The following is a 16,423-nucleotide window of genomic DNA, read 5'->3' as shown; positions in this document are numbered from 1 at the left end:
CCTTTACAAACCCTGTAAATATTAGGGCTGGGTATCGATTCCAATTCACATGGTCTCAATTCATTTCGATACCGCTACAAATGGATTCGATTCTGATTAATTTGAATATATTTCAGTTCAAATGTTAATTTTGCATACATAAGAAAGATATTCTCTCTCAGCTAATGCTATAAATTATACAGGGATTAAAAAATTTTGATTACTATGAGGAGGCCTGAAGTCATAGGAGGGTCATTTCTAATAATAAAAGCTTGATGGGATAAAATTAGATACACAGAATACCAAAGAATAAGAGGATTGGTTCTGTAGGTGATGGGATAAGTGATTTGGTTAAATTCCTACAATTAATGAATTGTCCCATGAAATCATTTATGCCAGTGTCAAGTTCAGCGCGGAGTGACAACAAGCAGTTAAACCAAAGCAGAAAGCTTGTCTATGGCAAGCACTTCTGGGCATCATTTTTCAAAATAAAAGTCCTAGATTGAACTAACTAATTTTGAAATTAATATGAACACGAATCACAGCGTAAAAATAAAATAAAATGAAATATTTTACAACAGATTCTTGTAGGACATTCTTAAATATGGTGAAATTAACTTTTATTCATATACTTTTTTTTTCTCTTTTTTTTTTTTTTTTACAAAAAATTAAAATAATTGAATGATGAATTTTAAAATCTGCTACATACTGTAACTAATCTTAAAAATTATATTATATGTAGTCTATATGCAATTTGGAACAAAAGACAACAATGTTTGTGATCTCCGGGATAGATCATCCTTTTTTATTCCAATAAACTTCGATGATGTCATCATAGGATTATCGTATTGCATATTGCATTTTTCTTCCGTATCCTGCAGCCCTACTGTGGTTACGTATGAGTGCTGGAAAGCAGCTGGCCAACAAGACAGCACGTGAATACTTAATTGAGGTGTAATTTGGTTTTATCGATACTGTGTAGAAAGACTGGTGTCATTCATATATATATATATATATATATATATATATATATATATATATATATATATATATATATATATATATACAGGTGCATCTCAATAAATTAGAATGTTGTGGAAAAGTTCATTTATTTCAGTAATTCAACTCAAATTGTGAAACTCGTGCAATAAATAAATTCAGTGCACACAGACTGAAGTAGTTTAAGTCTTTGGTTCTTTTAATTGTGATGATTTTGGCTCACATTTAACAAAAACCCACCAATTCACTATCTCAAAAAATTAGAATATGGTGACATGCCAATCAGCTAATCAACTCAAAACACCTGCAAAGGTTTCCTGAGCCTTCAAAATGGTCTCTCAGTTTGGTTCACTAGGCTACACAATCATGGGGAAGACTGCTGATCTGACAGTTGTCCAGAAGACAATCATTGACACCCTTCACAAGGAGGGTAAGCCACAAACTTTCATCGCCAAAGAAGCTGGCTGTTCACAGAGTGCTGTATCCAAGCATGTTAACAGAAAGTTGAGTGGAAGGAAAAAGTGTGGAAGAAAAAGATGCACAACCAACCGAGAGAACCGCAGCCTTATGATTGTCAAGCAAAATCGATTCAAGAATTTGGGTGAACTTCACAAGGAATGGACTGAGGCTGGGGTCAAGGCATCAAGAGCCACCACACACAGACATGTCAAGGAATTTGGTTACAGTTGTCATATTCCTCTTGTTAAGCCACTCCTGAACCACAGACAACGTCAGAGGCGTCTTACCTGGGCTAAGGAGAAGAAGAACTGGACGGTTGCCCAGTGGTCCAAAGTCCTCTTTTCAGATGAGAGCAAGTTTTGTATTTCATTTGGAAACCAAGGTCCTAGAGTCTGGAGGAAGGGTGGAGAAGCTCATAGCCCAAGTTGCTTGAAGTCCAGTGTTAAGTTTCCACAGTCTGTGATGATTTGGGGTGCAATGTCATCTGCTGGTGTTGGTCCATTGTGTTTTTTGAAAACCAAAGTCACTGCACCCGTTTACCAAGAAATTTTGGAGCACTTCATGCTTCCTTCTGCTGACCAGCTTTTTAAAGATGCTGATTTCATTTTCCAGCAGGATTTGGCACCTGCCCACACTGCCAAAAGCACCAAAAGTTGGTTAAATGACCATGGTGTTGGTGTGCTTGACTGGCCAGCAAACTCACCAGACCTGAACCCCATAGAGAATCTATGGGGTATTGTCAAGAGGAAAATGAGAAACAAGAGACCAAAAAATGCAGATGAGCTGAAGGCCACTGTCAAAGAAACCTGGGCTTCCATACCACCTCAGCAGTGCCACAAACTGATCACCTCCATGCCACGCCGAATTGAGGCAGTAATTAAAGCAAAAGGAGCCCCTACCAAGTATTGAGTACATATACAGTAAATGAACATACTTTCCAGAAGGCCAACAATTCACTAAAAATGTTTTTTTTATTGGTCTTATGATGTATTCTAATTTTTTGAGATAGTGAATTGGTGGGTTTTTGTTAAATGTGAGCCAAAATCATCACAATTAAAAGAACCAAAGACTTAAACTACTTCAGTCTGTGTGCACTGAATTTATTTAATACACGAGTTTCACAATTTGAGTTGAATTACTGAAATAAATGAACTTTTCCACGACATTCTAATTTATTGAGATGCACCTGTATATATATATATATATATATATATATATATATATATATATGAGCTGCACGATTCTGGATAAATTGAGAATCACGATTTTTTTGCTTAGAATAAAGATCACGATTCTCTCAGATTTCTGAAGAAAAATGCTTATTTCAGTGTGTTCAGATGAACCTGGACATAAGGGTATTAAACAAAGTAACATGTAATTTACTATTCAAAAATGCAATAAAGTTGTAAATCAAATATATACATTTAAAATGTCCCAAGTCCACAAGAGGGTACAATGAATACATTATAAACCAAACAGCACCTTGTAATTATTGCAAAAAAAAAAAAAATAATAATAATAATAATAATTTAACCTGTTTATAACATGCTAAGTAAAAAGTAAAACGAGCAGAAATAAAGCTTCATTAACAGTTCTATGTCAACTTGGTATTGCACTTGTAAGCAAGTATGCAATAAAACACTGTTATTTTACAAAAGTTTTTTTTAAATAAATATTAACAGTTTAAATTAAAACAATAAGGCCTTCAGTGTTTCTCTTGTAAAACTTGTTTTAAACTTTAATTATTCAATTAAATAGAGAACAGTAGCAATTAAACAAAAAAAATATATAATATAAAAACATTAAAAATGAAAGTACTTTAATATTTGATACTCTTTACTGTGTGAAAAGTCTACATTAATACGGATTTGATGCAGTAAGAATGCCTGAATGCCTATAACATTGTGAACAGTGAATTATGAATTTCAATTTGACCCAGGGGCCAGAAGGATTGCACGGGGTGGCAGCTGCCACCCTAAAAAATTACCTTTACCACCCAACTTGCCACTCCAACTCAGACGCTGCCCACGTCCTAGAGACGGTGCGCAACAGCTTAACCCGTGTCACGCATGGTCCATAATAACATATTCTGCAGAACTGCATTACGCCCCAGTCGCTCAGCCCACTCCCATGAGGAACACAGCATGTTCACCAACTTGCTCACAATATAACCTCAGGGCTATGCATGGTGAATTCCCCCCACCAAAACCCACAGCCATGAAATATATTCTCAAACCATATTAGGTATTTAAAAAAAGCTAAGCACCCTACAGCTACATTTACAAGAAAATCCATGAAACGCATATCAAATCATATAGATACAGGCTTGTATTTCTAAAAGGCACATCTGGAGTATGCAATACATCCGTGTCTGGAGAACGATCAGTGAGTCTTGAGGCCTGTTGTTTGACCTCTGACCCCTAAGCTGGTTATCTTTGTCACCACACATGTCTCTTTTCCTTCTATGTTACTCTTTCATCCCCATAATTAACACCAATGAGCTCTTTCACAGAGTCTATGGAGGGAAATCAAGGGAGCAGGCCTTCATAAATATTTACAGTAGGTGCCATGACATTTTAAGGTGTTGAAAATACTGTCCTACAAAAGCTCCCTGTACAGTGCCCAGTAAAAAATGAAACTGAGGTTGCCCTTATACTGTATACTTCTTGGTAAGGAGCACTGGTAATGTAAAATTTCACTGACTACATTCTTGTGTCAATACAAAAGACAACGTAATTGCACTGAGGCAGAGTCATGTTTAAAGGTCCAATTCTATACAATTTTGGCAACACTGTTGAATGTATTTTTATTTTTATTTTTTATTTTTTATTTTGTTTACTGTTTATACTGTGCATGTACAAGTGCACTGTGGTTACTTTAATTAAGAGTGGATGTTAAAGGTTACAAGAACATTAATTGTAGTTCTTGGTAATTGTTAGCTGTGTGCTAAATGAGCTTCAAAACACTCAACACACAAAGATGAAAGCAAGCTATGACAATAGTACTGTTGAAGTCAGAAGTTTACATACACTTAGGTTTAAGTCATTAAAACTAATTTTTTAACCACTCCACAGATTTAATATTAGCAAACTATAGTTTTGGCAAGTCGTTTAGGACATCTACTTTGTGCATGACACAAGTAATTTTTCCAACAATTGTTTACAGACAGATTGTTTCACTTTTAATTGACTATATCACAGTTCTAGTGGGTCAGAAGTTTACATACACTAAGTTAACTGTCCCTTTAAGCAGCTTGGAAAATTCCAGAAAATGATGTCAAGCCTTTAGACAATTAGCTTCTGATAGGCTAACTGGAGTCAACTGGAGTGCCTCTTTCAACTCAGTGCCTCTTCGCTTGACATCATGGGGGAAATAAAAAAAAAATCAAATTGTGGACCTCGACAAGTCTGGTTCATCCTTGGGAGCAATTTCCAAACACCTGAAGGTACCACATTCATCTGTACAAACAATAGTACGTAAGTATAAACACCATGGGGCCACGCAGCCATCATACCACACAGGAAGGAGACGCATTCTGTCTCCTAGAGATGAATGTAGTTTGGTGCGCAAACTGCAAATCAATCCCAGAACAACAGCAAAGGACCTTACGAACATGCTGGAGGAAACAGGTCGAAAAGTATCTACATCCACAGTAAAACGAGTTCTATATCGACATAACCTCTAAGGCTGCTCAGCAAGGAAGAAGCCACTGCTCCAAAACTGCCATAAAAAAGCCAGACTAAAGTTTGCAACTGCACATGGATTCAAAGATCTTACTTTTTAACTAAATGTCCTCCAGTCTGATGAAACAAAAATTTAACTGTTTGGCCATAATGACCATTGTTATGTTTGGAGAAAAAAGGGTGAGGCTTGCAAGCCAAAGAACACCATCTCAGCCGTGAAGCATGGGGGTGGCAGCATTATGTTGTGTGGGTGCTTTGCTGCAGGAGGGACTGGTGCACCTCACAAAATAGATGGCATCATGAGGAAGGAAAATGATGTGTATATATTGAAGCAACATCTCAAGAATCATCCAGGAAGTTAAAGCTCGTTTGCAAATGGGTCTTCAAATGGCCAATGACCCCAAGCATACCTCCAAAGTTGTGGCAAAATGGCTTAAGAACAATAAAGTCAAGATACTGGAGTGGCCATCACAAAGCCCTGACCTCAGTCTGATAGAAAATTTGTGAGCAGAACTGAAAAAGCATATGTGAGCAAGGAGGCCTACAAACCTGACTCAGTTACACCAGTTCTGTCTGGAGGAATGGGCCAAAATTCCAGCAACTTATTGTGAGAATCTTGTGGAAGGCTACCCAAAACGTTTGACCCAAGTTAAACAATTTAAAGGCAATGCTACCAAATATTAACAAAGTGTATGTAAACTTCTGACCCACTGGGAATGTGATGAAAGAAATAAAAGCTGAAATAAATCATTCTCTCTACTATTATTTTGACATTTCACATTCTTAAAATAAAGTAGTGATCCTAACTGACCTAAGGCAGGTAATGTTTTCAATGATTAAATGTCAGGAATTGTGAAAAACTAAGTTTAAATGTATTTGGCTAAGGTGTATGTAAACTTCTGACTTCAACTGTATATTTGACACATTGCAGTATATTGAGGATAACATAGACATGATTATCTGAGAAAAGTACCTCAAAAGTGTGCACAATAACAAATACTAGTACCACCACAAGGAAATATTACAAAGGGAAATAAAGAAAAGGAAATAAAGAATTAGCCTAACTGTGATTTATAACAGGGCTTATTCCTGTCAGAAAATCTGACAAGGACACAACAATCAATACTAATCACAAACTAACATCCACATTACTGCTGTTTAAGGATTTTAACACATCAACAGGCATAAGTGAGACGTAAACGAATCTTTAAAATCTCCTCGATGGATTTGGCTTTGTTTTTCTGCAGTACAGGTGAACTCACCTGAGCCCAAGCACAACATGGTAAGGTTTTTTGTAGCTGCAAAGGGCATTTGGTGATTAAACACTTCAGGCTCTCAGTGATAAGGTGGAGAATTTCATTATGAACTAAGAAGCGCGTGAAGATGAAAAGTCGCTCGTACGACATGACTGCTGACTTTGCCAATTCTGGGGTCACAAATGACTCGTGGTATCACCTCTACATACAGGAAAAACACATATAATTACATAATTCTAAGTACAAGTTTCACTTACCGAGAATCCAGCCCAAAAGGGGCACGAATGTCTAACCCTCGGAGAAGTAGTGAGGGCCAGAGCGGCGAAACTGACAGCCAAAATGAGACTCCCGAGCACCATCTGTGAAACTCCCAGAGAAAGCATGATGCGAGTCCGGGTCCGAAATTCCCTCAGCCGGGAGAGTCTACGGGACAGGGACACCGGGCTCAGGGACCGACCCCTCGGCATCGCACTGACGGGCATGGCCACGACTCAGATAGTTGAAATGAAACCAAAACTTCAGACCTCTGGGTTCAGTCGCTCCGACATCCACAGTATAAAGATTAATTTAAAGCAGGTTTCCAAGACGCACAGACCATCATAATCCCGTTACATGAAGAATAAAAATGTGTCCTTCACTTTCGCTGTTCTGAAGAGAAGTACGCTGTTTTTAAGCAGGTGTTTAATTACCGTTATCCAAAATGATTTCAATAATGCACAATAAGGTGAGCTTTATTGTGCTCGCGCCCGCTTCGAGGAAACGCACGGGATAGGTGATCCATCAAATCCGTCCGTTAATGAAATCACCCGCGACTCGTATCTGACTGAAGAACGTTGACATGATTCTACAACAGAATGCGTTTAAATAGAAACATTCGATTTCAAAATAACGAACTTAACGTTTATCGCGTTTAACTAGACCGATGCTTGCGCCAGGTGAGGTACGGGCTGCTACTGATGCGTTTTGAGATTCAGCGACGCGTTTCAAGCGTTCGGCACCAGTGTACGATTGCCATTCGAGTCCGTGCGTACAGCCGCCGCAGCCTCGCGCCAGTAGCCTGTCAATCAGATGTGTGACTATGTGGTTGTGTAGGGGAGGTGAATTGTGGTGCCGCCATAGACATTCACAAGGATGCGGGCAACGACCCTGTTTAAGGCACCACAAAAGCCCTTGATAAATGATAACAAAATGACTCACAACGTGTTACTTTTCAGTGAAACCCTGCAGCTCTCCTTTTTAAGACTGAACCTTTTCTTAAGGTTAATATGCAATCATACGGTACACGAGAACATTATTTTATTATTAATTAATATATTAGATCAAAACAATGTACTGTAGATCAAAACATGCATATTTCAAAATTGGTACCGAGTAGCAAAATGAGACTGATATAGGCCTGTATATTATTCTGAACAATTTAAGATACAGACTAAGTTAATCAAATGAAAACACTTTAAACAGATTAGATTAAAGTGCATATGTATTCAATTCTTTGCATTTTAGATTATTGAGTGCATGGGAAAGATCCACACAGTTCGATTAACCTCACTGATATAAATATAATATTAGCCTACAAAAATATCGGTTTTATAACGTTATAAACGCTTGTCTCAATGAATAATCAGAATTAATCTGCGCAGTAGGGTGCTAGCGCCATCTGCAGGTCACAGAGTGTTACTATACACTTAATATACTGCAGTGTGCTGTCGCATCAAAAGGCATTTCGAAAGTCACCTTGCCCTTAAAGGAATAGTTCACCCAAAAATGAAAATTCATTTACTCACCCACATGACATCTCAGATGTGTATGACTTTCTTTCTTCTGCAGAACACAATGTTTTTTTTTAGCAGAATATCTTAGTTTAAAAAAAGCACATAAAGGCAGCATAAAAGTAATCTATATGACTCCAGTGGTTAAATCCATATCTTTAGAAGAAATATGATAGGTGTGGGTGAGAAACACATCAATATTTAAATCCTTTTTTACTATAAATCTCCACTTTCAAACAGCCCTCCTAAGCGCTTTTCTCTCCTAAGAGTTCTTCTTTTGTTTTGGCGATTCACATTCTTTGTGCATATCACCACCTACTGGGAGGAGAATTGATAGTAAAAACGACTTATATATTGATCGTTTTCTCACCAACACCTATCATATCACTTCAGAAGACATGGATTTAACCACTAGAGCTGTATGGATTACTTTTATGCTGCCTTTGTGCTTTTATAAGCTTCAAAGTTTCAGACCCTGTTGACTTGCATTGCATGGACCTATAGAGCTGAAATATTCTTCTAAAAATCTGTGTGTTCAGCAGAAGAAAGAAATTCATACACATCTCAGATGGCATGAGGGTAAGTTTTCATTTTTGGTTGAACTATCTCTTTAGGGTTAAAAAAATAAATAAAAATGGGACAATGTGTTCTTTACTCGAACAGCTTTGCATTGCAGCTGCAAATACGAAAACCACCAGTAAGATCACAACACCTTGTATTTTAAAATTTTTATTTTTTAATACAGTGGCAAACTGGAAATTGTGTTGAAAAGGGAACAAAACTGCCACACGTAAATAGCTAATGACCAGTCGAAGCCGTGTTATATTGTCTAAATAATATGTTTTCTGCTGTGCCATAATAAATCGTCTATTAGTACAAAAATACATTTCAGGACACACAATGTAGCATCCAGTATCACAAATAAATGCATGGGACACATTTAGAGCACACCGTTTAAAAGAAACAAGTTTTTTAGAATAGTTTACATCAAGCACTTTCCTTTGTAAATAAAAATTAAAAGATGGTTTATTAAAAATGTTTATATTTAGCGTGTAACTGTAGAAAAGGTGATATTTCTACTGGCTCAAAGGTAGAACCAGAATACAAAGATTAGACCATTTTCATTTCATTCATTCTTATAAATGTCCACCCCCCCATGATTTATACAAAATAATAAAGACATACAAAAAGGCCATTTACAAACCAATAATGAAGGCAATATGCTTTATGTACAGCCAATTTGTCTCCTTTTTCACATCATTTATTTTTGTTTCTCTTTAAAAGGACATGTGCATAGCAGATAAAAAGAGAAAACCTGTTCTTAGCCTTTATGCCGTTCCTGTGTGCAACACCCAGGTTTGTTTTGTACAGTGGCTTGACAAAATGGCAGAAAGACAACTTCAGTTTCTTCATAATTTATCATTAACACACCTTAGCAAAAAGAACCCAAAAAGGTTTTTGTTGTTGAAAAAGTCTATCGTTTCAGATAAGGCATCACTGCTTTGGAAGATACAGAATAAGAGAGAGAGAGAGAGAGACAGAGAGAGAGGGTAAAGAATGAGAGAGCAGCGGTCTTCACACCTGAGTCAAAGCACATGCATAGATCTTGACACAGCAGGAATGTTCCAGTGCTAAAGTTTACAGGTCTGTAAGGAGGCTAGTGGTGTACTAAGGAACTATTAAACAGGTGAGCCTATAAGTATCTGGTGACATACTGTATGTCCTTGGCTAGGAAATTTCATTAATTATATTCTTCAATTGCCAGTTCTTTCCTCTCTGACTATTTCCCTAAACTCTTATCTAGCACTGATTCTGCACCATGACATGTTAATCTATACTCTCATGATGAAAGTCAGGAATTGTATCAGATATACACTTCAACCGCTTGAAACATCTTTGATATCTGAAAAGTCTAAAACTAGAATTCAATATTCTAGAAAAGTTGCACTATACATTTTAGAAATAACATTATGGTGTGCATACTATATGGAGTGAAAATACATTTGCAGATTAATATAGTCTATAATTTTCATTTGCCTACACTGAATGGAAGAACCCAACATACTCTTTAAAAAACAAAAAAAAACAAAAACAAATTATGTGTCGCAAATATTAATTTGTCAGTGGCACAGAGCATGCAGTCCATCAAAGGTTAATGTCTGTTTTTGTTATCGTCGAAAGTATATAAAAGCACTTAAAGTAGAGGAAGAAGAAAACGTGAGGAAGAGGAGCACAGCACTTCAGAGAATGTAACCCTCCCTCCGGTCTCTATGGTTACAGTAAACAAAGCCAGAGCACAATCAGGAGACCCTTCATTTAGTGTTGCGTAATTCCTTCATCCTAGAGGACCATGTGTAAGTATGTGTGTGCGTGAGTGTTTGTGTTTAAAAGGGGGTGGTCCTCTATTGTTTTATCTGGTTCCACATTCAGTAACGGGCCAGCTGTTGCCCTCCTCAGAAATGGTCAATAAGCACAGACACACAGTTGGCTCCAACCAGGTAGTTGGGATCCCCATGAATAGATTTGTTCTGCCAACTCTTAGGATCACCTGGATAAACAGAGAAAATGGAGATGAATATGACAGAGAATTGGAGAACAGAGCATAAGATGAAGCGTCATGTAGTTCACATTGCACACTGTGCAAATGTCCCAGTGACAGCACATCTTCTGTGTGTACACACAAACTATGAATAAAGCTGCATTCATGCTTGTTTTCTACTTAGATTCACCATGACAAAGCCAGCAGTGACTAAAGAACTTCAAGTACAACCCCAATTCCAAAAAAGTTGGGACAGTATGAAAATTGCTAAAACAAAAATGATTGATTTGTAAATTATATTCACCTTTTGCTATACTGAAAGCACCACAACCACACATATGTGAAATGTACAGTAATTTCAAACCAGATGATTGCAACACGCTCCAAAAAAGTTGGGACAGTCGAGTGTTTACCACTGTGAAACATCACCATTACTTCTAATAACACTTATTATGCATTTGGGCACTGAAGACACAAGTTTAAGTTTAGAAAGTGGAATTTTCCCCCAATTATCCATTTTGTAGGTCTTTAGCTGCACAATTGTACAGGGTCTTCGTTTCTGGATGGTGTGCTTAATAATGCGCCACACATTCTCAGTTGGAAATGGTCAGGACTGCAGGCAGGCCAATCTGGCACCCACACTCTCTGCTTATACAGCCATGCACTTGTAATCCGGGCAGTATGTGGTTTGAAGTTGTCCTGCTAGAAAATGCAGGGACGTCCCTGGAAATGATGGTGCTGGATGGCAGTATATGTTTCTCCAAAGTTTGTACATATCTGTCTGCATTCATGGTGTTCTCACAGATTGCGAGTTACCCATGCCATGGGCACTAACACACCCCTGGCCCATACAGACACTGGCTTTTGGACCTGATGCTTTTAACAGCTTGGATGGTCCTTTTCCTCTTTGTCCCAGAGAATACGACGGCTGTGTTTTTCAAAAACTATTTGAAATTTGGACTCTTCAGACCAAAAAACACCATTCCACTGTTCTACTTTCCATCTAAGATGAGACCGAGCCCAGAGAAGTCGGCAGCGCTTCTGGACAGTGTTGATGTAGGGCTTCTGCTTTGCATAGTAAAGTCTTAACTTGCATCTGTGGATGCAGCGGCGAGTGGTGTTGACTAACAAAGGTTTACTAAAGTTATCCCAAACCCATGTTCATGATATCCATTACAGATGAATGACGGTTTTTAAGACAGTGATGTCTGAGGGATCGGAGATCACGTGCATTCAGAAATGTTTTTTCGTCTTGCCCTTTACGCACTGAGATTTGACCAGATTCCTTAAATCGTTTAACTATATTGTGCACTGTAGAGGATGAAATGCCCAAAATCCTTCCAATAAGTGCTGGATTATTTGCTGAAGCATCTGTTGGCAAATTGACAAGTCTTGAATGATCCTTGTTCTTGAAGGACTAGGTTGTTTTTGGAGGCTCCTTATATATTATGACACAATTGCCTCACCTGTTTAACATCTCCTGTTTCACATCGCCTTGTTATTTCAAATAGTTTTTAGTATTAAATTGCTGTCTCAATTTTTTTGGAGCATGTTGCAGTCATCTGATTTGAAATTATTGTACATTTAAAAAAAAAAAAATACAATTCACAAGGTAAAACATCATTATGTGTAGTTGTGGTGCTTTCAATATAGCAAAGGGTGAATATAATGTACAAATCACTCCTTTTTGTTTTTATTAGCATTTATCATACTGTCCAAACTTTTCGGAATTGGGGTTGTACAAGGTCTAATAGTTCTACTGTATGTATCTGTGACTCCAGCCAAAACACTACAAAGGAAACTTAAAGAAATGGTCCAGGTTCAATACAAGATAAGCTCAATGAACAGCATTTGTGGCATTATACTGATTACCACAAAAAAAATAATTTAGACTCGTCCCTCATTTATTTTTTCATTTAAAAACACATACCTCTGGTCTTTAGTGACCCAGGACCATATTCTTCCATATGAGTGTACACATACATCAAGTTATTTCCTACTCAACGTGGTGCTGATATTTCAGTGATTGACTTGATTTACATTTTACACTGCTATTTGATGGAGAAACAACATGGAAGTAAACTATAGCAATTACAATACCTGAACAGTATGATTTGCTATTGTCACTTGGATGTACTATTTAAAATTATGTAAGTTGTGTATCTATTTAGGTAGACTCAATAAGTGCCTGAGAAAATACTTGTGTAGCTTATATGTTATATATGTAGCTCAATATGTGTTCGACAGCCACTTGTGTCTCATGAAATTTCAGTGTGAAAGTAATGGAGCCAGTCAATAAATATTCAAATACACACTGTTTCAAAAGTGTAGCCACAAGAAGTAAACATTACACGTCAACATGATTTTGGCATTATAAATTTTCTTCTCTTATCTGTGTAAAGTTATATCCAATATTACAACTTTATTGTCATGACGATGTAAGGCTAGTAAACCTTGTAATCTGGTCAACGGCATAATGATAATCACTTATTTTATCACACTAAAATAATGTTAACACGTACAGTATAATGTTCATGTCTTGCTGCTATACTTTTGAAACAGTATGTATTTTAATGTTTATAGATTGGTTCCAATCATTTCCATTCTAAGTGCCTTATCGTAACCGCTAATTTCGATTTTTTTATTTTTCTCATATAAACGAGGGAAGAGTCGAAATTATTTTTATGGTATTCAACATTATGCCACAAATGTTGTTAAATGAGTTCAACTTGTATTTAACCTGGAACATTCCTTTAAGCCCCTACAAAGCAAAAATGTCAAGAAATATGGTTTATATTAAATACAGGTCAACTGTTATCCACCATGGGGTACTGTATTACAGTAGTACAGTTTCAGCTCTTGCTCCCTTTGGGCTGTGTGAGGGGAAAAAATGCTCAGAGATAACACACAGGCTCTCAAGCTTGCGCCATTTATGCAGGTCCAGAGCAATAACCAAAATATCTCAAAGTCTAAGGAGCTTTATAGTATAGGGACAAACATTTCCAGCAAAACAGGAAGGGTTAACACCATAGTTAACCACAGACTCTTATGTTTTAGAACTTAAAAATCAACAAAGATCTGAGGATTTGAGTAGGTTTTTTGGCACTCTACTGTAAGCTCTATCAGAACAATCTCTGTGCAATACTACAGTTGGGAAGAACTCTCTCACTTTCCATGAGTGTGCGCCAATTAGCCTCGAGCTACAGCTTAAGAATGGCCTTGTTTTACAATATGCAGATTAGAGGCAAGGGCCTGTAATCCTTTTACAATGAGGCAGGAGAGCACAGGGCTGCAGTCTCATCTCTCTACTGCACATTCAAATCAAGGGGTTAATTAGTTGCTACTCCAGGGCAGTATCTGCTTTACCAGTTACATAGAGACGAATGAATGGAAAGAGATAGAGAAAGAATTGAAGACCCAGGGAAAAACATTTGCTGCGACTTCCGATCAGAGAAGGTTGTGGTAAATAAAGAAGTCCATTAGTGGAGGAGAGGCAGAAACTGCATCTCTGAATATTCAGACATTTGGGTGGCTGTGTGAGAAAGTTCAAAGCACAAAAAAATAGCATGAGTGAATGGCCAGTTAATGAAATCACATGGCTGAATTGAAGATGAAAAACAAAATTATTTTGCATAATGCTCATTTGCAGAATCTGTGATTATTAAACTAACCTGGAGGCGGAAATCATTAGTCGACGTTATAGAAATTGTCAAAAAAATTTGTACAAAAAAAGCTAGATTATAACCTGATGGCTCGCGACTTATTGAATCATAATATATGTGTCACTGTGCATTTCTTATCGTGAAGAAAACTGGCAATACGCAGCTTTATTGCTAAGAGAGAGTTTGTTTTTTTCTGAGTTAAAGATGGACTGAAGTGAACAAAGGTGAGAGAGGGTAGTCTTCACCTTCACCCCATTATACACTGCAACAAAATATGTTTTTGATTTGTTTTTGTTTTGTCTTGTTTTCCCAATATAAATATCTTAAACTCCTTTAAAACAATGTACATTTTCTTTAGCAGCTATACTGCAGAAGAAAAAATTATTATGAGAATGCTGAATGTAATATTAAAAATATAAATATTTTAAAATATCTAAAAATCCTTTAAAAAATATGCAATCACCTAAGCAGCAGCATATAAGATATTTAGACTTGCTTTTATAGAACATATCTTAAATATAAGTATATTTTGTCTTTACTGCACTCGCAGAAGTATAACCAAGTAAAAAAAAAATACTCTTATATACAAAATACACTTATATTTAAGATACATTCTCTTAAAGCAAGTCTAAATATCCTATATGTTGCTTCTCAAGTGAATGTATCTCGTTTGAAGGATTTTTAGACTATTTTAAATGGAAAACAAGACAAAAACAAGGGATGATTTTCTCTTTAATTCAGTGAATGTCATTTAGAGGTATTTTTAACAGATGATTTTGTCCTCTTTATTGTTAGTAAGCACGTTTAATTCAATCTTTTAAGTCGGGGCATAAGCTGAATAATCGGTCAAGAGCTAATGATTAATCGTTGCAATAATTGCTGAATAGTCGAATAATCGTTCTAATAATCATTAGATTAATCGATTATCAAAATAATCATTAGTTGCAGCCTTAATACAGGGACTTAACATGACTAATGCAGGAGGCTGTAGTCATGTTTAAGAGAACAAATAAAGGCATCTTCACGTTGCAACAAACCTATGCATATTGCCTGTGAAATTCAACCTTCGAAATTTGCATCAAATATATTTAAAATGATAACACATTTGTATCTACTGTAATTAACAGCTACTTCTACATTCGTATGGTATACAGTGGCCCCAAAAAAGTATTTTTGACAATTGAGTCACACTGAAAAATAAATGAATTTCATTGCTTAGATAAATTATGAAACCAAGTTGCATCTCTACAAAAATTTGTGCCAGAGATTTTCTCAGAAGCTACTTTCCTTTTCTTAACCATATTTACAATTACTTCAAAGCAACTGGTGTTGAGGTGATTTTAAGTGGATGTATAAAAGACAGATTATACAGGTGACCTATGTTCCACAACATCTGGTAACCCAAAAGATTTCAAATACTTTTGGTCTTAAATTAGCAAAAATTTGAACCTAACAAATCTCTTTTTGTGAAATGTTTTAATTAAAAAAAGTGTTTGTGGCATATTTCTTTAAAATAAATGCCACTTTATTTTTTAATTTTTTATCTTATGCAATGAAATTCATAAATGTTTGGCTTAAGTGTGGCTTAAGTGCTCAAATATACATTACATAGACTATAAGTACATTAAATACATTCCCATTTTGCCAGCAATTGGTTGCCGCCATCATTTCTTTCTCATTGCTTGTAAGTTAAAGGTGCTGTAAGTGATTTTAGCCATTCTACTTCCACAAGACTGAGCCGTTGAATTAGCCACATCCCTCTTTCCAAAACCCCGAACTCCAAAGATACCAAATGAGCTTTGAGGCCGACATCGTGCAGAAATGGTTGTTAAAAACAACAGTAGCAAAATAGCGCCCTCTACTGACATCTGTTATGTTCAACATGGCATAAAAATGGCATTAAGCCTCAATAATTTACTGCAACAACAATACTGAGAATGCACAAAATGACTGACAGGTCAAAAGTGCCAGAGACCATGGCCTGCAGACACATTTTTGTTTGCTGTATACAGAATTTCGAGCTGGCACAGAGACTAGTGAGATATCTCATGACACGTATTTCATTGATATCTTTCAG

The 16,423-nt window shown here is 36.6% G+C and overlaps 2 protein-coding genes across 11 annotated transcripts in view; both read right to left on the bottom strand.

Moving 5' to 3' along the window:
- Nucleotides 1–7,396, bottom strand: part of LOC127416245 (protein ENTREP2-like) — a 250,567-nt gene extending 243,171 nt beyond the window's left edge. The window contains exon 1 of the mRNA XM_051655491.1: nt 6,634–7,396. Coding sequence (XP_051511451.1) covers nt 6,634–6,858 — 225 coding nt within the window. The 5' untranslated portion in view covers nt 6,859–7,396. The remainder of the gene's footprint in view (nt 1–6,633) is intronic.
- Nucleotides 7,397–8,858: 1,462 nt separating this feature from the next.
- tjp1a (tight junction protein 1a) overlaps nt 8,859–16,423 on the bottom strand; it is a 183,451-nt gene continuing 175,886 nt past the window's right edge. For all 10 annotated transcript variants that reach the window (XM_051723556.1, XM_051723563.1, XM_051723507.1 and 7 more), the window contains one exon: nt 8,859–10,693. In XM_051723556.1, coding sequence (XP_051579516.1) covers nt 10,599–10,693 — 95 coding nt within the window. In that variant the 3' untranslated portion in view covers nt 8,859–10,598. The remainder of the gene's footprint in view (nt 10,694–16,423) is intronic.

This window comes from Myxocyprinus asiaticus, chromosome 2, assembly GCF_019703515.2.
Source record: "Myxocyprinus asiaticus isolate MX2 ecotype Aquarium Trade chromosome 2, UBuf_Myxa_2, whole genome shotgun sequence".
In the NCBI taxonomy this organism is placed as follows: Eukaryota; Metazoa; Chordata; class Actinopteri; order Cypriniformes; family Catostomidae; genus Myxocyprinus; species Myxocyprinus asiaticus.
Note: the sequence above shows the minus strand (reverse complement) of the source record. Positions and strands in the feature narration are given on the sequence as shown.